We start from the raw sequence: 19,972 nt of genomic DNA on the forward strand, positions 1-19,972 counted from the left end.
ATCTCTTTTTTAAAGCGGTTTCAACTAATGAACTGTCAAAGCTCAGTAAATAAGTTTTGTTAGCCTGCACAAAATTTTGCTTTGCTTTATTAATTCAGTTTGTTTAAAAAAAAAAAAAAAAGTGAAAATTTAGCACCATCTGCAGAAAGCCTGGAATCTGCTGCCCAAGAATGTGAAGTCAGGGTTTTAACTGTGCTATTTGTATCATTGATTTAGGATTTTCTTACAGCCACAGTTACAGCAGCATACAGTAAATTCAATAATGCCTTATCATTTTCATAGGTTTTTTTGGTCGATGTAACTCAGAGATTAGTTTTCACTGTTACTTTAGAGATGTCGAAGTGTCTTGTTCTCATACAGGTGGAGCGGGATCCTTCCTTAGAAATGATGTTAATAGAACATGATTCACTAATGGAGAAGATGAACAATTGGAATTTCCAAATTTTTGACCTTGTGCAAAAATTGGGAGACCAGTCTGGAAGGATCCTTAGCCAGGTTTGTTGTTGTCTTTTATTGTATGAGGGAGGGTGTATAAAGCTGTCATGCTTATATATTTTATTTAAACTCTAGAGAAGTTTTGCAGTTAAGTCTATATTAATGCTAGCTCGAAAAGTAGAAATAGCATTTCTTATGTACTCTATCTCATTGTAAGCCATGAAAAGTATTTTGTTTATAGGCAACTTGCACTAAATCTTCTGCATTTTATACTCAGTGTCAAGTAGTTTAGACTCATTCTTATTGGAATAGGTTTTGTAATAATGTTCCATTTCCTGTGAAAAGTTGTCTCCTGCTTTCACAATTGCTACCTTGTTCGTCAACCATTTCTTTTTTCTTTATTTCAGTAAAATATTTCTACCAGAGCTACACCTGTGGGGGATCAGAAGTGATCTTTTAGGCAGCCTTTTGCCTCTTGATCCTACAAACAATGGGATTTTTTTTTCCATGCTGCTTTCTGCATGTAGTATCCCTTTTATCTCTTTCTGACTTACTACAAAGCTCTCTTTGGTGATGCTGTTTGCTCTCCTCCAGCTTCTCTCATCCATCAGTGTCTTCAGGAAGTTTCTGCCTCTTTCCTTATGCTGGATCTAGCAATCATAGGTCTATAACATGAATTGGATTTGGTTCTGATCTCACCACAAAGTATTTTTTCTTGCTAGTAGTTTAGTTTTTTATCCTGAATTAGAACACACATCACTGCCAGTTCAAGGGAGGCGAGAGCAACAAGCAGTTGCAGTCAAGAAAAAAGGTTAGAAACACTCAGATGCAGGGCAAAGTGTAAAACTGCACCTCTGTTGAAGAGATGATAAAACAATGCGGATAATTTCATTTTTGTCATTAGACACTGGTTTCCACCCACTCCCCACCGATAATACAAGATATTCTGGGTATTGTTTCAAATCTTCAGTTAATCCTGTTTGCCCCAAAATTGACAGTATTTTAAAAGTGTTTTTCACAGCTCTTTGATTCCTAAGTAAATCTTGTCTGTTCATTCCAGGTCTTTTGTCGCCTTAGTTGCTGACTGCTGTTAGTGCAGTTCAGGATGCCACAATCCATTTTTGAGAGGTGTTTTTGCAGTAGTGTACTAGTGCTCTATGACCTATATAAGCTTGCATTTAGTATGTGTGCAACCTAGAGGATAGTGCAAACCTGTAAGTACCTAAATGTGCAGGTTTCTACTTATCTCTACCAGAACAGTTCTTCCTAATATTGCATGTATATGCATTACCTGTTCTCCTCTTCCTCCCCCTGTCCTTTTGTCTATTATGCTTGAAGCATCTGATACATATCTCAGTTAAAAGCTGAAGAAAAAGTGTATTTTACCATTATCAACTGTATGCACTCAGAAGGGAACATTTTTATTTCTGGTTCTCAAATTGTGTATGGGGGACAGGTGGAAGGAGGAATGTCCCTTCATTTTGTTCTCACGAACCTTTGAGACTTCCCGTGCTTCAGGACGTATTCTCTCTCTCAAGTGTGTGAGAAAGAGGTGACAAAATGAGAAGTGGTGTCTTGTTTTGAAAAGCTTTCTTAATTTTTGCAGTCTTTTTTTAGTTTTTTTTTGTTTTTTGAGGTCACTAAGTTCTACTTGTAAACCAAAATATATTTGCACAGTATATGCACATGTGTGTGGTCTGTGTACATTTTTAAATGATTTGCCAGCTATCTTTTTGTTTAAAGACTAAGATAAGTAATAATGAATAAAATATAGCATTTCTTTGCCAAAGTCTGAAATGTAGACAGAAAATTCATTTTTCATTAATTGGTTTCTGTAGTAAGGTAATCTGAATTTTGAATAATATAAGTAAGAATTTAGATTTCTTTCTAGGTCAATAATGGAACAAAGCATGAGTTCTCTAACATATTATGAAACAGGTTTGGAGAATATTATTAAAAGTAATCAGTTGCACATAGGATTTATCAGTAGAGAAACAAAAACTTCATTATTCTGTATTTGAGAGAATATTTAAAAATAATGATGTTTTTAGCACTAAAATTAAGCTTATATATGTATGACATTAGCTTTCAAATAATCTTTAATGGAATTTCAGTAACTTCCAGCTCTATAAGCAAGCAAAATTTAAAAAACAAGAATATTTTTAAAGTTGAAAAGTAGAATAGGCTTAGATGTTGTGACTTTTCAGACTAAAGTTCATTTTAATATGTATTTAGGTAACTTATACCTTGTTTCAAGATACTGGTTTGTTTGAAATTTTCAAAATCCCAACTCAAGAATTCATGAATTACTTCTGTGCACTTGAAAATGGCTACCGAGATATTCCCTGTAAGTAATGTCCAATTAAATGTGTTTTTCTTTTATAGTAGTATATGCCCTTTAGTATGTGTTTTAGTTTAGTGTTTAACACAGATGTAGACGATGTCCGAGCTTAATATATTTTAAATTCATATATTTGTCAGGATTTTGAAAAGATTTGATGTACTACAGAAAAATTGGTGGACTCAAAAACTTAATTTGTTAATGTATAGGTTCAATATAATCTTACAGAATTTGAATGAATAGTTAAATCAAACTTACTGAAGTCAATGGGAGAATATTTGTTGATTTAACAGAATTTTGGATTAGGCCTCTGATAGAATAATAGGAAAATAAGAGTTTTGGCAGTAATAATTTATCTTTCTATTTAGGGCTGCCAAATTTATTAAAAAAAAAAAAAAAAAAAAAAAAAAAAAAAGCAGCTCAGATATTTGTGCCAACCCAGATTCCTGTAGATGCCGGATCACTCACAATACTAGCACCTCACCATCACTGATTTAAAAGGTCACTTAATCCATTCCTGACTCTCAGGTATGATGAAGTATACCTAGCAGATGTTTGATATTTATCAAACTTGTTTCTTGAAAGCAGTCAGTGATACAGCCTCTACTATCAATTTAAATTCATTTTTCCATTATATTTAATACAAGTCTCCCTTACAGAATATTTGCCCTTTTAGATTTTTTTTCTTTTGATCTTTTGTGATGGATAGATGGAACAGTTGTCCAAACATTTTAAATGAATTTTCTTCTATTTTGAAGTTTTACTATGTTTCTGCAAAGTCCCTCTTTCTAGACAAAATCAATTCTTTTAATTTTTCTTCATAAGTACTTGTGTTTTATACTTACCATTTTTCTAAGTCTTCTCTGGCTTTACCATATCCAAAAATGCCAGAATAATTACTTTCAGGTTTGCACACTTGAGACATCTTTTAATAGCATGCTTAGTTTTATAGTCAGTCTGTGATCCATCTCCCTAATCCTTTCTGCAGCATACCATTTCTTGGCCAGTTATTATCCATTTTGTATCCATTTGTTTGATGTCCCCAAGTGCAGTACTTTTCTGCTATCTTTACTGACTGTCCTCTAGTTGAATTTGGATTACTGTTCCAAATTAGTAAGATCTTTCGGATTTTACTTCTGTCTTTCAAAATATATTTACCATTCATCTTATCAGTTAAATTCTTTTTTTCTAGCTGTTTCACAGGTGGATAAACTTTCTTCCACACTCCACTTATCTGTTTGTGGAGGACCTCCACAAGTAAATACCTCTCATTTGTAAAGGTTCCCATTCAAAGCTTTTTCAGGAGACATGAAATTCCCATTCTGTGCAAGTCAAGACCAGCATCCTGGGTAGGGCCTTACCGACTCAGAGTTCTCCTTGGGGTAAACCTGTAGCAGTTGATGTCATATTTTGAGCCCGTTACTATTTTCCGTTTTTGGAACCCAGTAACAAAACAAAAAACAGAAAACGAACAATCCCCTCCCTCCCTCCCTTGTGCACACATCATCTTCCTTCTGCTTCTGGTATGAATAATTACTTAATTTGTCCAAATATCAGATTTTTTTCACCCACTAGCCACACACAAGGTTTTGAAGGTTGGATCCTAGCCATACTGAAAACTCAACATATATGAATGGTTGGCCTATATTAAAAACAAACAAACAAAGAAAAAAATGTGGGCAGACTTGTGTGGAATTTATTCCTGAAAGCATTCTATCCCAACCCACCCATATTCAAATATGCTGACAAAGAAAGCAAACCAGTTTTAACTGTAACCACTTCATTAATGAGTTTCTCAGCACAAAAAAAGACTTCAGAAAAGTAAAGAATTGACCTATGTATACTTGACAAATGATTAAACTTATTGTCTCTGGGATGCTTTGGTCTTCCCAGCCTTATGTCTAATTTCAAATAATTTTTAATATGTTTACTCCTAATGAGGCTGGTCATTCTTGTATGGCACAAACATATGCATCTTTTCACACTAAATTTTTACTGTTTCATGTGGACTTTCTGTATTCATGCTTATGTCTCACAAAAGTTTATTTTGTTTCTAAGAAAAAATGTAGACAATATTATTCCATGAGATCCTATTGGAAATATAATTTTAACTGTTTTTAGTTTAACTCTTTGGATTACATATGGACAAGTTCAATTAACTTGGAACTCTTACTAATTTGGAAATAACTTATTAATCATTTTACTGACTTTTCTATACTATTTATTGCCCTGGTATTTCTACAGAAATGGAGCACTCAAAACTAGATAATTACATGTTATATAAATTAGAGCAATAGGCATGATTTTTAGATGAATAAAGTTAACTTCACATGAAGTACAGTGTAAACCACAAGCCCACTCTGATGTGTTACTTCTATTGTTTCTGTCTTTTGCTTCATTTTTTTGGTCCTGTTTCTCCACACCATTAATATAAGTTAAACATAGACCATTGTTTCGATATTTTATGTATTACTACATTTTAAAGTTAACTTTCTTGTTTTAAAAGATACATAGATGGTTAATACACGTGTGTTAGATGATGTTTCCGTGTGGAAAGACTTTACAATGTTCTTAGTAAGTTTTACAAAGCAAGTAGGAAAAAGGAAAGAATAAGAATTATATCATCTCAAATAAAACTTCATTAAAAAGAAAGGCAAATCTAAAGTGTTATGTTTGGGCCAAATTTGAAAAATATTAAAAGTAAAAGCTTTTTTAGGGAAAAAAATTAAAAATTTAGTATGGAATTTATTGAGGAATTTAAACACAAAGTCTGGGGCAAAAGAGTGTAAAGAAAGTAGCTCATCTAATATTCTGCTTATTTTCAGATCACAATCGTATACATGCCACAGATGTTCTTCATGCAGTATGGTATCTAACAACAAGGCCTATTCCTGGATTTCAGCAAATTCATAATGAGCATGTCATGGAAAGTGATATGAGTATGTATCCACATAGGTTTTTCTTTTTCTTGTGAGGATGTTTTAATGAAACTACAATAGATAAAATGAATGGACTGAAAATTACTCAGGAAAAAAACTCCCATTATTCTTACCACTCAAATATTTTTAATATTTTAAAATAAGGCAGTGAGAGATAAGACAGTATTAGTACATACCATTCATAAGTATCATGTGGTTGATTTTAGAATAATTATTGGATGGATAATTGTGGTAGTGCTTGGTTTATTAGCCAGGGATATTGTTTCACTTAAGTTTCCTTTGCTGAGTGAAACCTCTGTATACTGCTACAGTCAGCATATTTTCAGCATTGGAATTAGACTAATATTTCATAATTTTATTAGGAAATTAAATCATCCAAAGTAAATATACCAAAGCAAAGTATTTCACTTAATTCAAATTTGGCTTAATGGTTTTAGTGTAAAAATGAGTATCTGAGAATGCTATATTAGAAATTACATATAGACATTCAGGCATTGATGTGACTACTCTGCCAATAAGAACTGAAAAATATAATCCCTGAAAAAGAAATAAAGACTATTTACATTCAAAATTTGAATGACATTAGTTCTGATTAAGTTTACTTTTGTGTTGTCTGTGACTTTATGGAATTAAATCTTTGTAGTTTTTACATATATATTCATATATGTGTGTGTATATTTATGAATATATTTTATATATAATACACGTCTAAATGTAAACTTCTATGCTAAAATACTTGTACATTAAAAGAACAATGGGGGAAATTCAGCACTCTTGAGGAACTCTGACATTGTTTCATCTATGCAGTAAGAAGGACAAGATGCAAGTCATGGGGCTTTTAGAAGGCTGTAATTTTTTGAAGTAATTTGGGAACTGTGGAGTATATCATACCATATATGTTACTTCTTCCTTAATATTTTTTTTCCTAATTTCTTTCTATCTCTGCCACTGCCTTTGTCTTTTTTTTCCTCCAAATTTGTCTGCATTCACCGACTATAGCCTATTGCATTTTCTTCCTAGGACAGTTAAGAGAGTTGGGGCTGGAGACTTATTGGAGGAATTAAAAATGATAAAAATTCCTTTTTCTTTCTTCTTCCCTCTCTAAAAAGTAAAATTAAAAATATGAAATTATAATCTTATTCTTTTGAAGCTTTTTCAGTATCAAAGTTGGTACGATTTTTAATCTTCATTTAACCTAGTGAGGCAAAGAGCCCCTTTTTATTAAGCAGTGATGAAATACATACTATTGCATTTTTTTAAAAAGTGGTGACTTTGCCCAGAGAAAAGAAAACAACAACACTGTGGCTCTCCTTATCGTGCAAACATTTTCAACTAACGGGGTCAGTTTCTTCTGCAGTATTGTCCACTGAGCTTTGTCTATAGGTCTGCAGTTTCAAGAAATGGCAGATTGTAGAAATACAAAGGAAGAGATTGATTCATCCTTTCTCGGTCTTGTTGAGGTTAGGGCAAAACTGTAACGTGTTCTTTTGGTGCTGTCATTTTAAGAAGGGAATGAAATTCCAAGTCTGCATAACAGCTGGAGAACTTTAGCAACATGACAGTAAGGAGAAGGCAAAGAAGTGGTTACAGAGACATTAAAGGTAATAAGTAACCATTGGTATCTCTGTGGATTTTCTAAAATCTGTAGTTTGGACTCTGAGACACATCTTTACGCCGGCCTCCTTCCTTCTCTGCCTTCCTTCCCATGGAACACATACCTACCAGTACATTTTAATAATTAAAAGCTTAGGTTATTATGGTTGCTTTCTTATCTTAATGACAGCTACTGCAATCAGATATCAAGAGACACAAACTGGATGGCCAGTGTCACCTTGTTCCGCTAGATTGCCTTCTGTGCTTACTGAAACGTTTCTCTGAACTAGATTTCTTCAGCACAAGTGAACTGTAGCTGCAAAGAGAGGAGTTCCTGTTTTTTATGACTTCTAAGGCACCGTATGGTTTCAAGTACCAAAGCATATCTCTTCTTCCTTCTCTCAGATGGCAAGAAGTGAGGATACAGCACTCTTACAGGGACATGCAATACATCACGTTAGCATTAGAATTATTACATGGCAGAATTGTCTTAATCTCTGATCTCACTGCTTTTTATCTTCTCATTCTACAGATAACTATTTTGGATGATTCTTGTTCCCCAACAACTAATGTTCAGTAACCCTTTACAGAAGAGATAAGCTGTTCTGGCCCTTACTGTGCAACTCTCTTACTATGACTAGGACTGTTCCACTATAGGAGAGTCCTGGTCATTCTAGATGGCAGAAAAGTTTGCCTCGGTTTATTACGGTGATCAGCAGTCACTTTGGGAACTGCTGAAGTGGGTGATAGTATCTTTGTTTGTTTCTTGGGTGTGGAAATTGTATGTGATTATCTATTGGTTGACATCTTCTGCATGCCACCCCTGCCTTTGGTATCGTGGCCCATAAATGAAGTCATTCTGGAAGCTACTAAATTTTTTGCTCGAGTCTCTCCTCTTACAGTAGGTGGAACTTTTAATCTGTGCTTTGTTATAGAAGGCATGCCCAGGATGTGTTTTGGGGATACAGCATAAAGCCTCAGTGTCTTAACATGTGTCATCCTTGCTGCACATCTCAGGCATGTCAAATGACATACAAGTCTCTCTAAGGCTCTTTGAGCCTCTTCTGCTCAGTCCTTGGTCTGTGGATATCCTACATTGCTTTAAGTTTTGGCAGATAATTCTTTGATTTTTTCAACATTTTTCATCTCTGCATGTTAGCAGGAGTCTCTTCAATTCTAAAGGCTTTTTGTAATGGCCAAAGGCAGCACCCTTTCTGTCTTTCTCAGTTACTTTTAGATACCATGCATATGGAAGAATGTCATTCAGCTCTGTCTCCTCCAATTAGCAAGTGTTTTCCAAGCAGTAGTCCTGAAGGAATGCCAAGCACCATCATCTGCTCTCTGCTCCCTATTCCACTTCCTCTGTCTGTCTTTTGTGCCCTTTACTTTCCAGTCAGATACACCGGATGTTAAAAACAAAATACTTGGATGTCAGACTGGAGACCAGCTTGCTTCTCCACTGTACTGTGGTCCTTCCTCTTCCCTGTCCTCCCTCCCTACCATGGTTTTCTTTTCAAGGCATCTTGTCACAAGAGTCTGCACAAACAAGTTTTTATTGGGAGTTACTGGCCCACTGTAGAAACATTTCCAATGTAGTATAGATGCAAGGGATTTTACAGTGGATTTTCTCATGCCAGAGAAGAAGAGAATGATAGCTCAGTCTGAAACTATGGTTGAACACGTTGGTCCAGAGTTCAGCTTTATAGAGGTCACTCTAGCCAGCGTGACTTCAGCTGTTTAGGAGGAAGACATTTTTTTTTAACCTGCCAATTATCAAGATGTGTACAAAGACCATCATGTCAAAAATGCCATAATTTCACTAGCAACCAGGACTTCTAGCTGTACAGTCCTTCCATTTGATCTTCCTACTTCACCAAGAACTTCCTGTAAGATATTAACAGTGGTGTCAACACCTCTTAGGTGAGTAAGGCATTACAGAAAAAGCTGGCAGTTAGTTGAGGAGAAGATTTATCAGATTGCTCTTTGGTCCTTCAGAAGAGTAGCTTTCAAAGGAAACAACCAGAATTTATATCTTATCCTTTTAGCAGTTAGAATTTATATTGATTATTCTGGTTTCAGTGTCACCGGAGTCACAAGATCACTTGTCAGATCTTAAGTCCGTTGACTTTTCCTTTCTAGATTGCTGAATATTTTTCTCCGTGGTGCTAGATATCCCACCCGTTCTGTCTAGTCCAGGATTGCAAAGTTGGTATCAGTTGTAGTAGTTTTGATACTTTATATTTTCAAAGTCACCTAATCAACAACACTGTGCTTTTTTGCATGCTGGTGTAAGCACACTGAATATATGATTAAAAAAAAAAAGTGACAACGGCAGTAACTTGATGTCAATATATGAAAAATTATTAGAAGTGGAAAGTAAAACCATTTAAACAGTTTTAAAAGAGGAAATATCAGCAATATTCTTATTTACTATGCAGTGTGCATTCATACAATTATTATGCTGCTAAAAAGCATGCTAAGTTCCAAAGGAGAGGAAGTTATATTCGGTATACCGTGAGTTTTTAAGATTATTGGGAAAAAAAATCAAAATAATATTTTAGTGTTTTTAAATGGTTGTAGTTAATGACCTATTCATAAAATATATATTTCAGATGACTTCATTTCAAAGGTTCTTTTCCATATTAGTAACTTTCGTTCACCTTGTTCCTTTCCTTCAATTTTTAATTTTTATCTTTTCAGGAATCGGTGTTAATGTTTGTCAAAATGCATGGTATTTAGAAATCATTGACAAAATCCATTCAAACGGCAGTTTTGTTGTATTGCTTTGTTTTCTAGGCATTACATTTGCTGAGTTAGAACCAAAATCTGAAACTCTTAATAATTTTAGGTATATATTTAGCAGATGGTTAGGACTCATGTTACAGTGTAGTACTGCTTTATTTGTATCTCATGGTGCAATTTAAAAAGTCTTTTTCATGTGTTGTAATAGGTTTTTGTGTGTAATTTTTGTACCTAATTACTGTCTTTTCTTCTAAAATTGTGTGGCAAGAAGAGTGAGCTCTGGCTGTGGTGAATTAAAAACTTTTTTTTTCTGATTACGCTCCCAGCTCTTCTCAAAATCTCCTTTATTTGCTGTGTGAATGATAGCTATCTCTCAGCATTGTAATGTGAGATCTTGTCTCATAAAAAGGTTACTGAGGTATATTATATCTGCACGTAGTAATAGGTGAAGAATTGGTTTTAGAAAAGGAGTGTTTGGCTTTACAGTTTAGTGACGTTTTTTAAAGGCTTCAGGATGGTCTGGAGGAATTTGTCTGCCCTCCTTGTGTTACATCATGAAACAGCCGGAGCTTGTTATATTTTTGCAATGCATCTACCCTTTTGGAAAACCTGTGTTGTCTTGATGAATTTATTACTTACTAGCATTATCAACTTTTCTTCTAAATTGCTGGTTTAAGTATAAGAAGTCTGTCTTTGAAAATGAATTGCTCCACCACTACAAAGATAACTATATTAAGATTATGTTAGCAATAGTATCTGGCTGAGTCATTTTAAGTATGTTTAAAATATAAATGAAAGAATGTTCTGTATATCTTTATACTTTCAATTTTCTTAGATGAAGCTAGTGGTATTTCCCCCGTTCGAGTCAGCTATATTTCTTCAAAAAGCTGCTCTATTGATGATGACAGCTACGGGTGCCTGACATCAAGTATTCCTGCCCTGGAATTGATGGCTTTGTACGTAGCAGCTGCCATGCATGATTATGATCACCCTGGTCGTACAAATGCTTTTCTAGTGGCTACAAATGCACCTCAGGTAAGAAATTCTTTTAACCAGAAAATTGTCTCTATCTAAAATCAGAAAAGTAGTGAAGATTCTTTTCTTTTATATCCCTACCCTTGCTTGCTTAGGGAACATTTGTCCAATTTAAGGCATGGGGAAAGTAATTTGTATTTACTTGTATAACACTTTTTGTCCTGATAAATTCTGAAGTGTTTTGTGTGTATTGGTTGTGTATATGTATAGAAATAATTTTGTTTACAAAATTGAAAACAATAACATAAATCAATGCGGGTAAATGATTATTTCATGGAGAGCTGGCTCTAGGACTGTCTATGTGGCTAATGTATGGATATTTTACAAGAAATGTCTTTTACAGAAAAAAAGAACTTTACTTGCTGCTTTTTTTAACCTCTTTTCCGTCTCTCATCTGCCATTTTTGGTTCATTTTAGCTCTTAAAACTGGAAGACAAAACACCATTTCTGGTACAGCTTCATTAAAAATAAACAAACAAAAACATATTACTGACTAGCCCTTATGCTTCAAAATATTTGATTACAGTTTTAAAGCTTAACTCTGACATTTATGATTCTCTCCTTTGGTAGGCTGTTCTCTACAATGACAGATCAGTCTTAGAAAATCATCATGCTGCTTCTGCCTGGAATCTTTTCTTATCACGACCAGAATACAACTTTTTATCAAATCTTGATCATGTAGAATTCAAGCGATTCCGTTTTTTAGTGATTGAAGCAATCCTTGCCACAGATCTCAAGAAGCATTTTGATTTCCTTGCTGAATTTAATGCCAAGGTTTGTTACATTTTAGGGTCTGCACTGATCTGGTCATGATATACTGACATTAGTATTGCTACTCAGTGGTTGTTGCTGTTAATAACTTGCATTTAAAGTTTTAGATTATTTAAATTTACCTTAACTGATCCCCCCCCCAAAACGCACAAATAGAGTATTTTATTTGTAGAAGGTAATTAAACTGTTTAAGGTATTCTAAAGTACTAGTGTAGACTTTGACCCTGATTCTTAATGCCTTTTATTTTAATATACTTAATTTCTTTAAAAAATCTTTAAAAATACTTGTGATCATACTTAATCAGTTGAATTCAGTTGCTGAAACAAAAACATTCCCGTGAGGCTGGCAGATATGACACAGGACATACAGGAGACCTTCTGGAGCAGTAGCTGAGCCAGACCAGTAGCTATCTAAAATGGCATTACATCACAACTGAATTCTGGGCTAAGTATTTCAAAAATGTACAAACGCAGGATATTCTGACCTTTAAAACTTGACAATAAATATGAAAGCCATGCTAATTGAGAAGTAGTATTTAAAGATTCAAATGAGGCATACCATTTTGTTCATAAGCTAATGCAGTGATTACGCACAGGAAACTGCAGCACATACTTCTGTAGGGAGGAGAAAGTTGGCTCTTTTCCTTTTCCATAAATGTCAGTTTCCTTAAACCATTAAAAATTCCAGTGAGATTATCTGACCTTGATAATATCTCACATTTCCATACTCTGAAAGATAGAAAATGGCTTTTTAAATTATATAAATCAGAAAATGATATGAAAAAATTAATGCAATGTCTGTTGTGCAGAGCCTGAGAAAATAACTTTGATGAATAGCTTTAATTTAATTCTTAAAAATGTATGTGCTCAAACCAGGCCAATGATATCAACAGTCATGGTATAGAATGGAGCAATGAAAACGATCGCCTGCTGGTCTGTCAAATATGCATCAAACTGGCGGATATTAATGGCCCGGCAAAAGTTAGAGAGCTGCATCTGAAATGGACAGAAGGCATTGTCAATGAATTTTATGAGCAGGTAGGTATGGAAAGTGTAATTTACTCTAGTTTTTCTTATTGAAAGGCAGATGATCAATTCTTTGCATCACCAAATGTATAACTAAATATTTCAGTGTTATTCCCTCTGTTATATCTTTAGGTAAAGTATTTTTCTTCTCTTGCTGAATATTGCCAAGTTTTTGGGGGCTTTTTAGGTAGCATGCTAACATAGTTTTTTACTCCCTATTAGCTCTGTCAGAAGTTTGAAAAAAAGCTCACTACCAATGTTGTTTGTTTTTCAGATATTAGTTTATTTTCTTCTTTCCCCCCTTGGGATGATACTGGTAAACAAAAACAACTCCTTCTATTTTGGGAAAATGGATTCACTAGACTCTAGGTCAAAGAATGTGTACAGAAACCACAGGACTGGGAGGATATACTAACTAACTCAGTGCAAAGGATACATCAGAATTTCAAAAATAAATATTAAAAATATACATTAGTAACTTTAACATTATTAAAATGTAAAAAACATTTTACAGTGGAACTTTAATAAATAATCCTCTCTATCACCGTTAATGGGGAAAAGTCTGAAGAACTGTTGTCCATTTTTACATCTACAGTTTCTATAAGCATCCCAAAATATATACCAGAACATTTTTACTATCTGTGTTATTTTTCTGTATTTGGTCAACTTTTTGAGGAGGTAACTGCTTGAGGCAACAACCAGAGATTGAAAAATGTTTTTCAAACCAGGAAAATACAGGCAAACTACAAAAATACTTGGGAGATTTAAACAGGAGAAATAATCTGAAGTGCAAGGCGTTAGTATTCTAAGTGGTTCCTTTAGGCAAAGCTTGTTCGTAAACAGTATGCGGTCCCACAGAAGTGCCTGGAGAAGTATTTATAACTCAGAATTGTGTATTAGCTACTTTCCAAATTATTCTTCTTCAGTTTATAAAATGAAAATAATTATTTTATTCTGGATGTTACGATTCCTTTCCTTCTACCCCATGTTTTTGGGGGAAGCTATTTACCATCGTGCTTTATTCTAGCTGATTACTTTCCCCTTTGGTCTGTTCACTGACTTGACAGCTGAAGTCAGATCTCTGCCTCCCCTGAAGCTCTCCTGTAGAGGCAGAGGAATAGCAGCCCCCGTAGAACTAGATCTCTGTGCACAAGGGTATCTTAGAGCAAAGCTAAAGAGAGAACTATGGGCTCTGCAAGACTGACACATAATGTGTCTCATAAATTGTCTTAATTGCATCTTCATTCATTTAGTGCATACTATTATTGCCTCTTTTAAAAAGATATAATCTATGTGATATTTACTTGGCCCTTAAAATTAATTTTTAAAATTAAAATTTAAAGTTAATTTTGTGGGAGGTTCTGTATTTTATTTTTTCTCTTTTGCAGGGGGATGAAGAAGCAAGTCTTGGATTGCCTATAAGTCCCTTCATGGATCGTTCTTCTCCACAGCTTGCAAAACTGCAAGAATCTTTCATTACTCACATAGTTGGCCCCCTTTGTAATTCCTATAATGCAGCTGGGTTGCTTCCAGGCCAATGGGTTGATGAAGAGGATGATGCAGAAAGTGCTGAGGATGATGATGGAGCACAGTTGGAGAGTGATGATGAAGAAATGGAAGATGACCTCATTTTAAGTAAGGGTCTGTTTTTGAATCGGCACATACAAGTTTCCTTTAATAGATCCAGACATAGCAATGATGGTTGAAATTGTACAGTTTAAATATTGTATGTTTTGAGATTATGCTTCTTCATAAACAAATTTTATACTTACAAATTTTTGTTAATAACAGGAGATTTGCAATTTGTAGTAGAAATTTGTACTTTATCCTGTCAATGTTTAACTATTGTGATTGAGTATCCATCTTTTATTAGCTGGTTTTTTGCTCAAAGCTACATCTCTTTCACAAAGCAGCATTGTCTTTTATATGTGTAAAATATGATTGCTCTATTTTGCATCTCAAATTATCAAATATGTTTACAATTCTACAGAAGCTGAAAGGAAAAAGGGCAGACGACGAATATTTTGCCAGCTAATGCACCATCTAAGTGAAAATCACAAAATATGGAAGAAAGTAATTGAAGAAGAGGAAAAAAATAAAGCTGAAGGAGCTAAACTGCTGACTGAGATCACATCCTTACCTCAGGCAGATGAAATTCAGGTTATTGAGGAAGCAGATGAGGAAGAGGAGCGGCAGTTAGGAGAAGAAAAGACAGACTGAGAAAACTTCAGAGTGGTGTGCAGTATGATGTTAGAAAGCCTATACTCTTTTTTTCACTGTGCTGACTTTGGACTGACAGTTTGCATAAAGTTGAAAGGCCTTAATACTGTGAGAGGATTCTCTCTATTTTAGTGGAATCCCCCTCCTATGCACTTTCACCACAGAGAATATGAAACTTTATTCAAAGGTTGAGTATTGTATACCATGATGCAAAGTTCTTTATGCCTTAGTTGGTATAAAATATCCTGTATAATGCTGCCTTGCTGAATATGGAACTCTTATTTTCCTTGAGGTACCTGCAATTTTTAAAAACGTTCAGTGACTTCAGTTACCAAAGTGGCAAGAACTCTTTGCTAACAAGGAAATGTTGGATGAATCCTAATAATCTTTTGAGTTGTGTATTTCATGTTGTTTTTGAACATGAATATGAAAAAGTCTGTGCATATATGGAAACCATGTTACTGTTGCAGTGCAGGCCTGTTGTGGGGTGTCTACTTAGTGCAGTAGTGTGCTTAATGTAGTCATCTCTGAGCAACTGTTCAAGGACTGTGACATAAATGCTGAGTTCTGATGTTTGTGTTTTAAAAAAGCAAAAGTCCAGGTGCATCTATTCTGATGCTTTTTATTATTGTGCATAATCTGATGTTTTATTTTTGCAGAAAATATTCAGGTTTGCAGTGGGTGTTCATCATAAATTATTGAATACAAGGCCGTTTTCATCTGTTGCCTTGCTGTTCTGTGGTAGAACATTAAAAATTTGTCCAGCTACTTAAATTAAGGGATTTTATTCTTTTAGTCTTAATGCTATATTTCGTGCCCTTACTCAGGTTCCTGTTTAAAAGCAAGTCAACCACATAATAGATCTTATCTTGCATCAATTTTAGGTGTTAATTTTTGAGGAAATAAGATCATATTTCATTTATTCTTTGTATGTAAAACTTTAGGAGAATTAAAGAGGTTTTTTTTTTTTTTAACAAAGAGATAAATTACTGTTTCAAAATGGCTAGTGTATTTTATTGTGTCCCACATCTTTTCTTCCATCACAGACATAGCTTATATTGCCTTCAAGCTAGATGGACATGCTGAAATATACATATGGAGAGCAGAATGTGACAATTTCTTGTAAGGCCTAATGCTAGGGTAAACATCACTGTAGTATATTACTTTTTAGATTGTTGAGTTTTTAAATAAGAAACTTAGACAATCCACAAAAATATATTTTAGGAACACTACCACTGTAGGGCTAATTGCAAAAATAAAAAATAAAAATGCATAAATTAGGCTGCAAGTATGTAATAACCTTATATAAGCTGCAAATAAAACTATTTTTAAAGGTGCACTTTTTAATAGTAAACATTTATATGCTGTGCAGTTGAACTAAATAAAAATAAATGCACACATGTGCAAGTTGCTAAGTATATGTTAGCATATTTGTGTTTACATTTATGTCAGTTGACTTGAAAAAGAGGTAACATGCCTAAGAAAACCTTGTGCGTATTGTATTGCACTATTTTACACCACTGAATTTTTATTCTTCTCTTGATTGGCCAGTTTAAATAACTGAGAAGGAATTCTTTTTTTATTTTCCACTAATAAGCTCTTCCTGAATCCATTTAAAAGACCACTGAGACATGCTTAGCTATTCTATACAATCCGTGAAAAATCCCCTTTTGCTGCCATTACTGCTGTCACTGCATTTTTTGTTACACATAAGTAGTGTTAAAACCAGACGTTTCTGTCACTAATAGAATACTGCACTACTGAAGCTGGCACTTACCAATCATTCACTTGTAGTTTACATTTGTTTTTCATATATTTCCCTGATCACTTGAAGACAGCAGAAATTATGCTTGTTTGAATATGCTGTAGTCTCAGCATTTCATGTTTAGACTACATATTTGTATGTAAAAAAGCCCTTTTAATACTATTTAATTTCACTCTTGCTTTGACTGACAGAAGGATGCAAATGCTCTTGCCTAAACTTACTGCAATAGTATTTTACATGACAATTTCCATTCTTTTCTGTTTAAAAGAATGGTTATTAAAAAGTATTATAAAAAGAGAATAAAAGATATAAATAATATTTTATCTTTTACTAAAGCATTCGCAGCATTTATATCTGGTGACAGCATTGCCAGCAACTTTCTTATCTCAGGTTTCCCTTATACTCTTTAGAAATACTGAAGCAACTTTTAAATGAAAAAACAAGGAACAAACCTCAGTGTTTATTGAATTATACTGCTAGTATATAATTCCAGTTAGGTATTTTCAAGTTACAACAACTTGCTTTAAAGATATGTTTAATTGTGAATCAATCCAAAATCCACTGTAAAATGTTTGTTGTTTATGTATGCGTAATATGTGACTAATTGTTATTCTTAGAGCAAGGGGAAAAAGAAGTATAAACGTCATCAAAGGTCAGTTCAGGACATGTTTGCAGAAGCAGAGGTAACTGCAACTGAAGGTGTCTTAATCATTCAAAAATGGTGAAGGAAGGTCATTGGAAGGTTGATTGAGCTGTGGTCAACAACAGTATATACCCAGGTAAGGCGGACTCTGCTCATTCCATCTGTATGCTCGCGGTCCACTTCTGGTAACAGGCCATCAAGAAATCACAGCGAATTTAAATCTGTGGTCACACTTTGGTTCACAGCTACCAAGGGATGCTATGGAACAAGGAAAAGCGTGTTGAAGAACACCTTTAAAATACTTCCTAAAGCCACGCACACCAGTTGTTTCGTCAAGAAGTAGGCTAAATTAGCCTGCACTGAAGTTTGTGCTGCTACAGCAGACGTACCTTGTATGGATAATATTCTGTTTTAAGTGATGTCTTCAGCACCCTTCCTATCAAGGCAGTCCCCCATCTCCGCATGCCTTCCTTTACCATATTGGTCAGATTAGTTGCTCCCATGCATGCAACGCATACAGAACTAGACTACGGCGTTCGGTTCCTGCAAGGGCCCAGTTCCTTCCATGCCTTCTGGAGAGCTCAGGGTGTTACGGTACTGCTATACGTTGCCAAAGGAACTGCTTGGATCCTCTTCCTGTGAGTTCCTTCTCCTCAACAAAGTCAGGTGGTGAGTCTAAGGTTCAAAATGGAAGGACTGATGCAACATTACTTAAGGTAAGTCCAAATTAACGAAGTTTCAGTAAGATATGATTTGCTATATGCATAGAACCATTTCTTCTCTCTTCTACTTACATTGAATTTTCAGTCTTCTAACAAAAGGGCTATAAAGGGATCACTGTTCTTGGAGGAGAGTTCCATCAGCTGACAAAAATAACTGGTTCTGAGAAAGTTCTTCACTCTTTTTCAGCCTCTTTGCTCAAAAGAAAAGGAAGGAGTGCGTTCTCACAGGCGTTGTGGCTGACAGACGTACGGCAGTCGAACAGCAGTGTGCGTACCCTCCGTGGCAGCTGAATCAGTCGGAGGAGCCAGCAGAATTCCAGAGCTCGCGTCCAGCTCCAGCCAGTCCTCCTGGGCAGGTGTGCTGAGCGCCTGGCTTCCAGTTCCTCTGCAAGCATACACAGGATTTGAGGTAATCCAGCCTGGCACTAAAACTTCCAGTGCAGAACTTACCGTCCTGGCCAAAAGTATCTGAAGACATGAGAGGTTTGGAGCTGGAGGTGTATCTTAGCTGGCGAGTCTGAAACCGGGAATCTCAGAGATTCCTCTGAGGGAGGATTTGCAGTTAACGGATGCAATTAGCTGGGGGTAAGAGGAAGGGATTTCAGTTTGGCAGATGAGAACTGGGAAGGGAGAAGTAAGCATGGTATATGCATTTGTATGCACCACGACAAAAGTGGCTGCCACTATTGCCAGTGATGGTTCTTGGCTACAGTCTGTCTTCTCGTTAACACAGATAAGAAGACATACTGCGTAGTAAGTAAAATTAAAGGAACCTTGAACTGGTTGCATTAATCCATGCTTTACAGTACAGAAATAATAAAACTGGTTGCGTTAATCCATGCTTTACAGTACAGAAATAATAAAAAATATAAACAATTCTAAACCACAAGATAATTTTTTCTGAAAAAAAATCTGAAAGGCTGCCCAATTAATGCCCTCAGATTTGAATTATATTGATTAATTCTTCTCATCATATTTATAAATTCTTTATCTGCTTCTGTCAAACCTGTTTCATGGATGGTTTTAGAAAGTGAAGTTTTACTGATAATGATACAATGGTAGTAACTTAAGTTGTGGTGCAAGTTTGAGAAAATCGATCTGTGTGGCCAGTAAAAATTAGATGTTCACATAGTTATAAAATGTAGAGAAAATAAATACATGAAGTTGATTAAATGAGGTATAAACAGCATGATCAAGGCAGTGTTTTGTTTTTTCCTCCAGCTTTCCTCAGATTTATGTTTCTGGACAGCTTGTTGTTTCTTGTCTGTGTTAAGGCAAATGAGGTAATCAATTACTTTAATTTTTTCAGTGAAGAATTTTCTTTTCGATATCTCCTGAAGTGAGCCTTTACTTTATTGTAATGGTCATAGTGTGACTTCTCAGAGATGAACCTGGCAAAATAACACAGCTGTTATCTCTTCCCTATCTAATCTTAATTTAATAGGGCCATGGGCAATTAGTAGTATGTCTTCTGCTAAATGAGAAAGAGTAATAGCTTGTATTTCAAAAAAGACAGGAAGGAAAGCTTGTGGACTAAGCTGCTCCAGCATAAACATGCCAGTGCTCTTGAATTCCTAATCGGCAGTGACCCTTCTGGCACGGTGCGCATCCCCCACATCCTTATGAAGCCAGCTGATGGGTACATAGCTCTAGGTCAGCGGTCTCTCTCAATGTTTTTGTTCTCTATTGTTGCTCTCATTTCTCTCAAACATTTCTGTCTTAGGTTTGAACTAATATTTC

At 35.1% G+C, this 19,972-nt stretch overlaps 1 protein-coding gene and 1 long non-coding RNA gene across 3 annotated transcripts in view; both read left to right on the forward strand.

Annotated features, from left to right (window-relative positions):
- Positions 1-16,520, forward strand: part of PDE3B (phosphodiesterase 3B) — a 95,609-nt gene extending 79,089 nt beyond the window's left edge. For both annotated transcript variants that reach the window (XM_064513063.1, XM_026104489.2), the window contains 8 exons: positions 361-495; positions 2,671-2,782; positions 5,602-5,715; positions 10,886-11,085; positions 11,656-11,859; positions 12,733-12,894; positions 14,271-14,517; positions 14,873-16,520. In XM_064513063.1, coding sequence (XP_064369133.1) covers positions 361-495; positions 2,671-2,782; positions 5,602-5,715; positions 10,886-11,085; positions 11,656-11,859; positions 12,733-12,894; positions 14,271-14,517; positions 14,873-15,102 — 1,404 coding nt within the window. In that variant the 3' untranslated portion in view covers positions 15,103-16,520. The remainder of the gene's footprint in view (positions 1-360; positions 496-2,670; positions 2,783-5,601; positions 5,716-10,885; positions 11,086-11,655; positions 11,860-12,732; positions 12,895-14,270; positions 14,518-14,872) is intronic.
- Positions 16,521-17,394: 874 nt separating this feature from the next.
- On the forward strand, positions 17,395-18,942 carry LOC135328519 (uncharacterized). Its single transcript, XR_010389506.1, has 3 exons — positions 17,395-17,646; positions 17,756-18,226; positions 18,420-18,942. It is a non-coding gene; the product is annotated as an uncharacterized LOC135328519 (long non-coding RNA).
- Positions 18,943-19,972: the final 1,030 nt, after the last annotated feature.

The sequence above is a fragment of the Dromaius novaehollandiae genome, chromosome 5 (genome assembly GCF_036370855.1).
Source record: "Dromaius novaehollandiae isolate bDroNov1 chromosome 5, bDroNov1.hap1, whole genome shotgun sequence".
NCBI lineage: Eukaryota > Metazoa > Chordata > Aves > Casuariiformes > Dromaiidae > Dromaius > Dromaius novaehollandiae.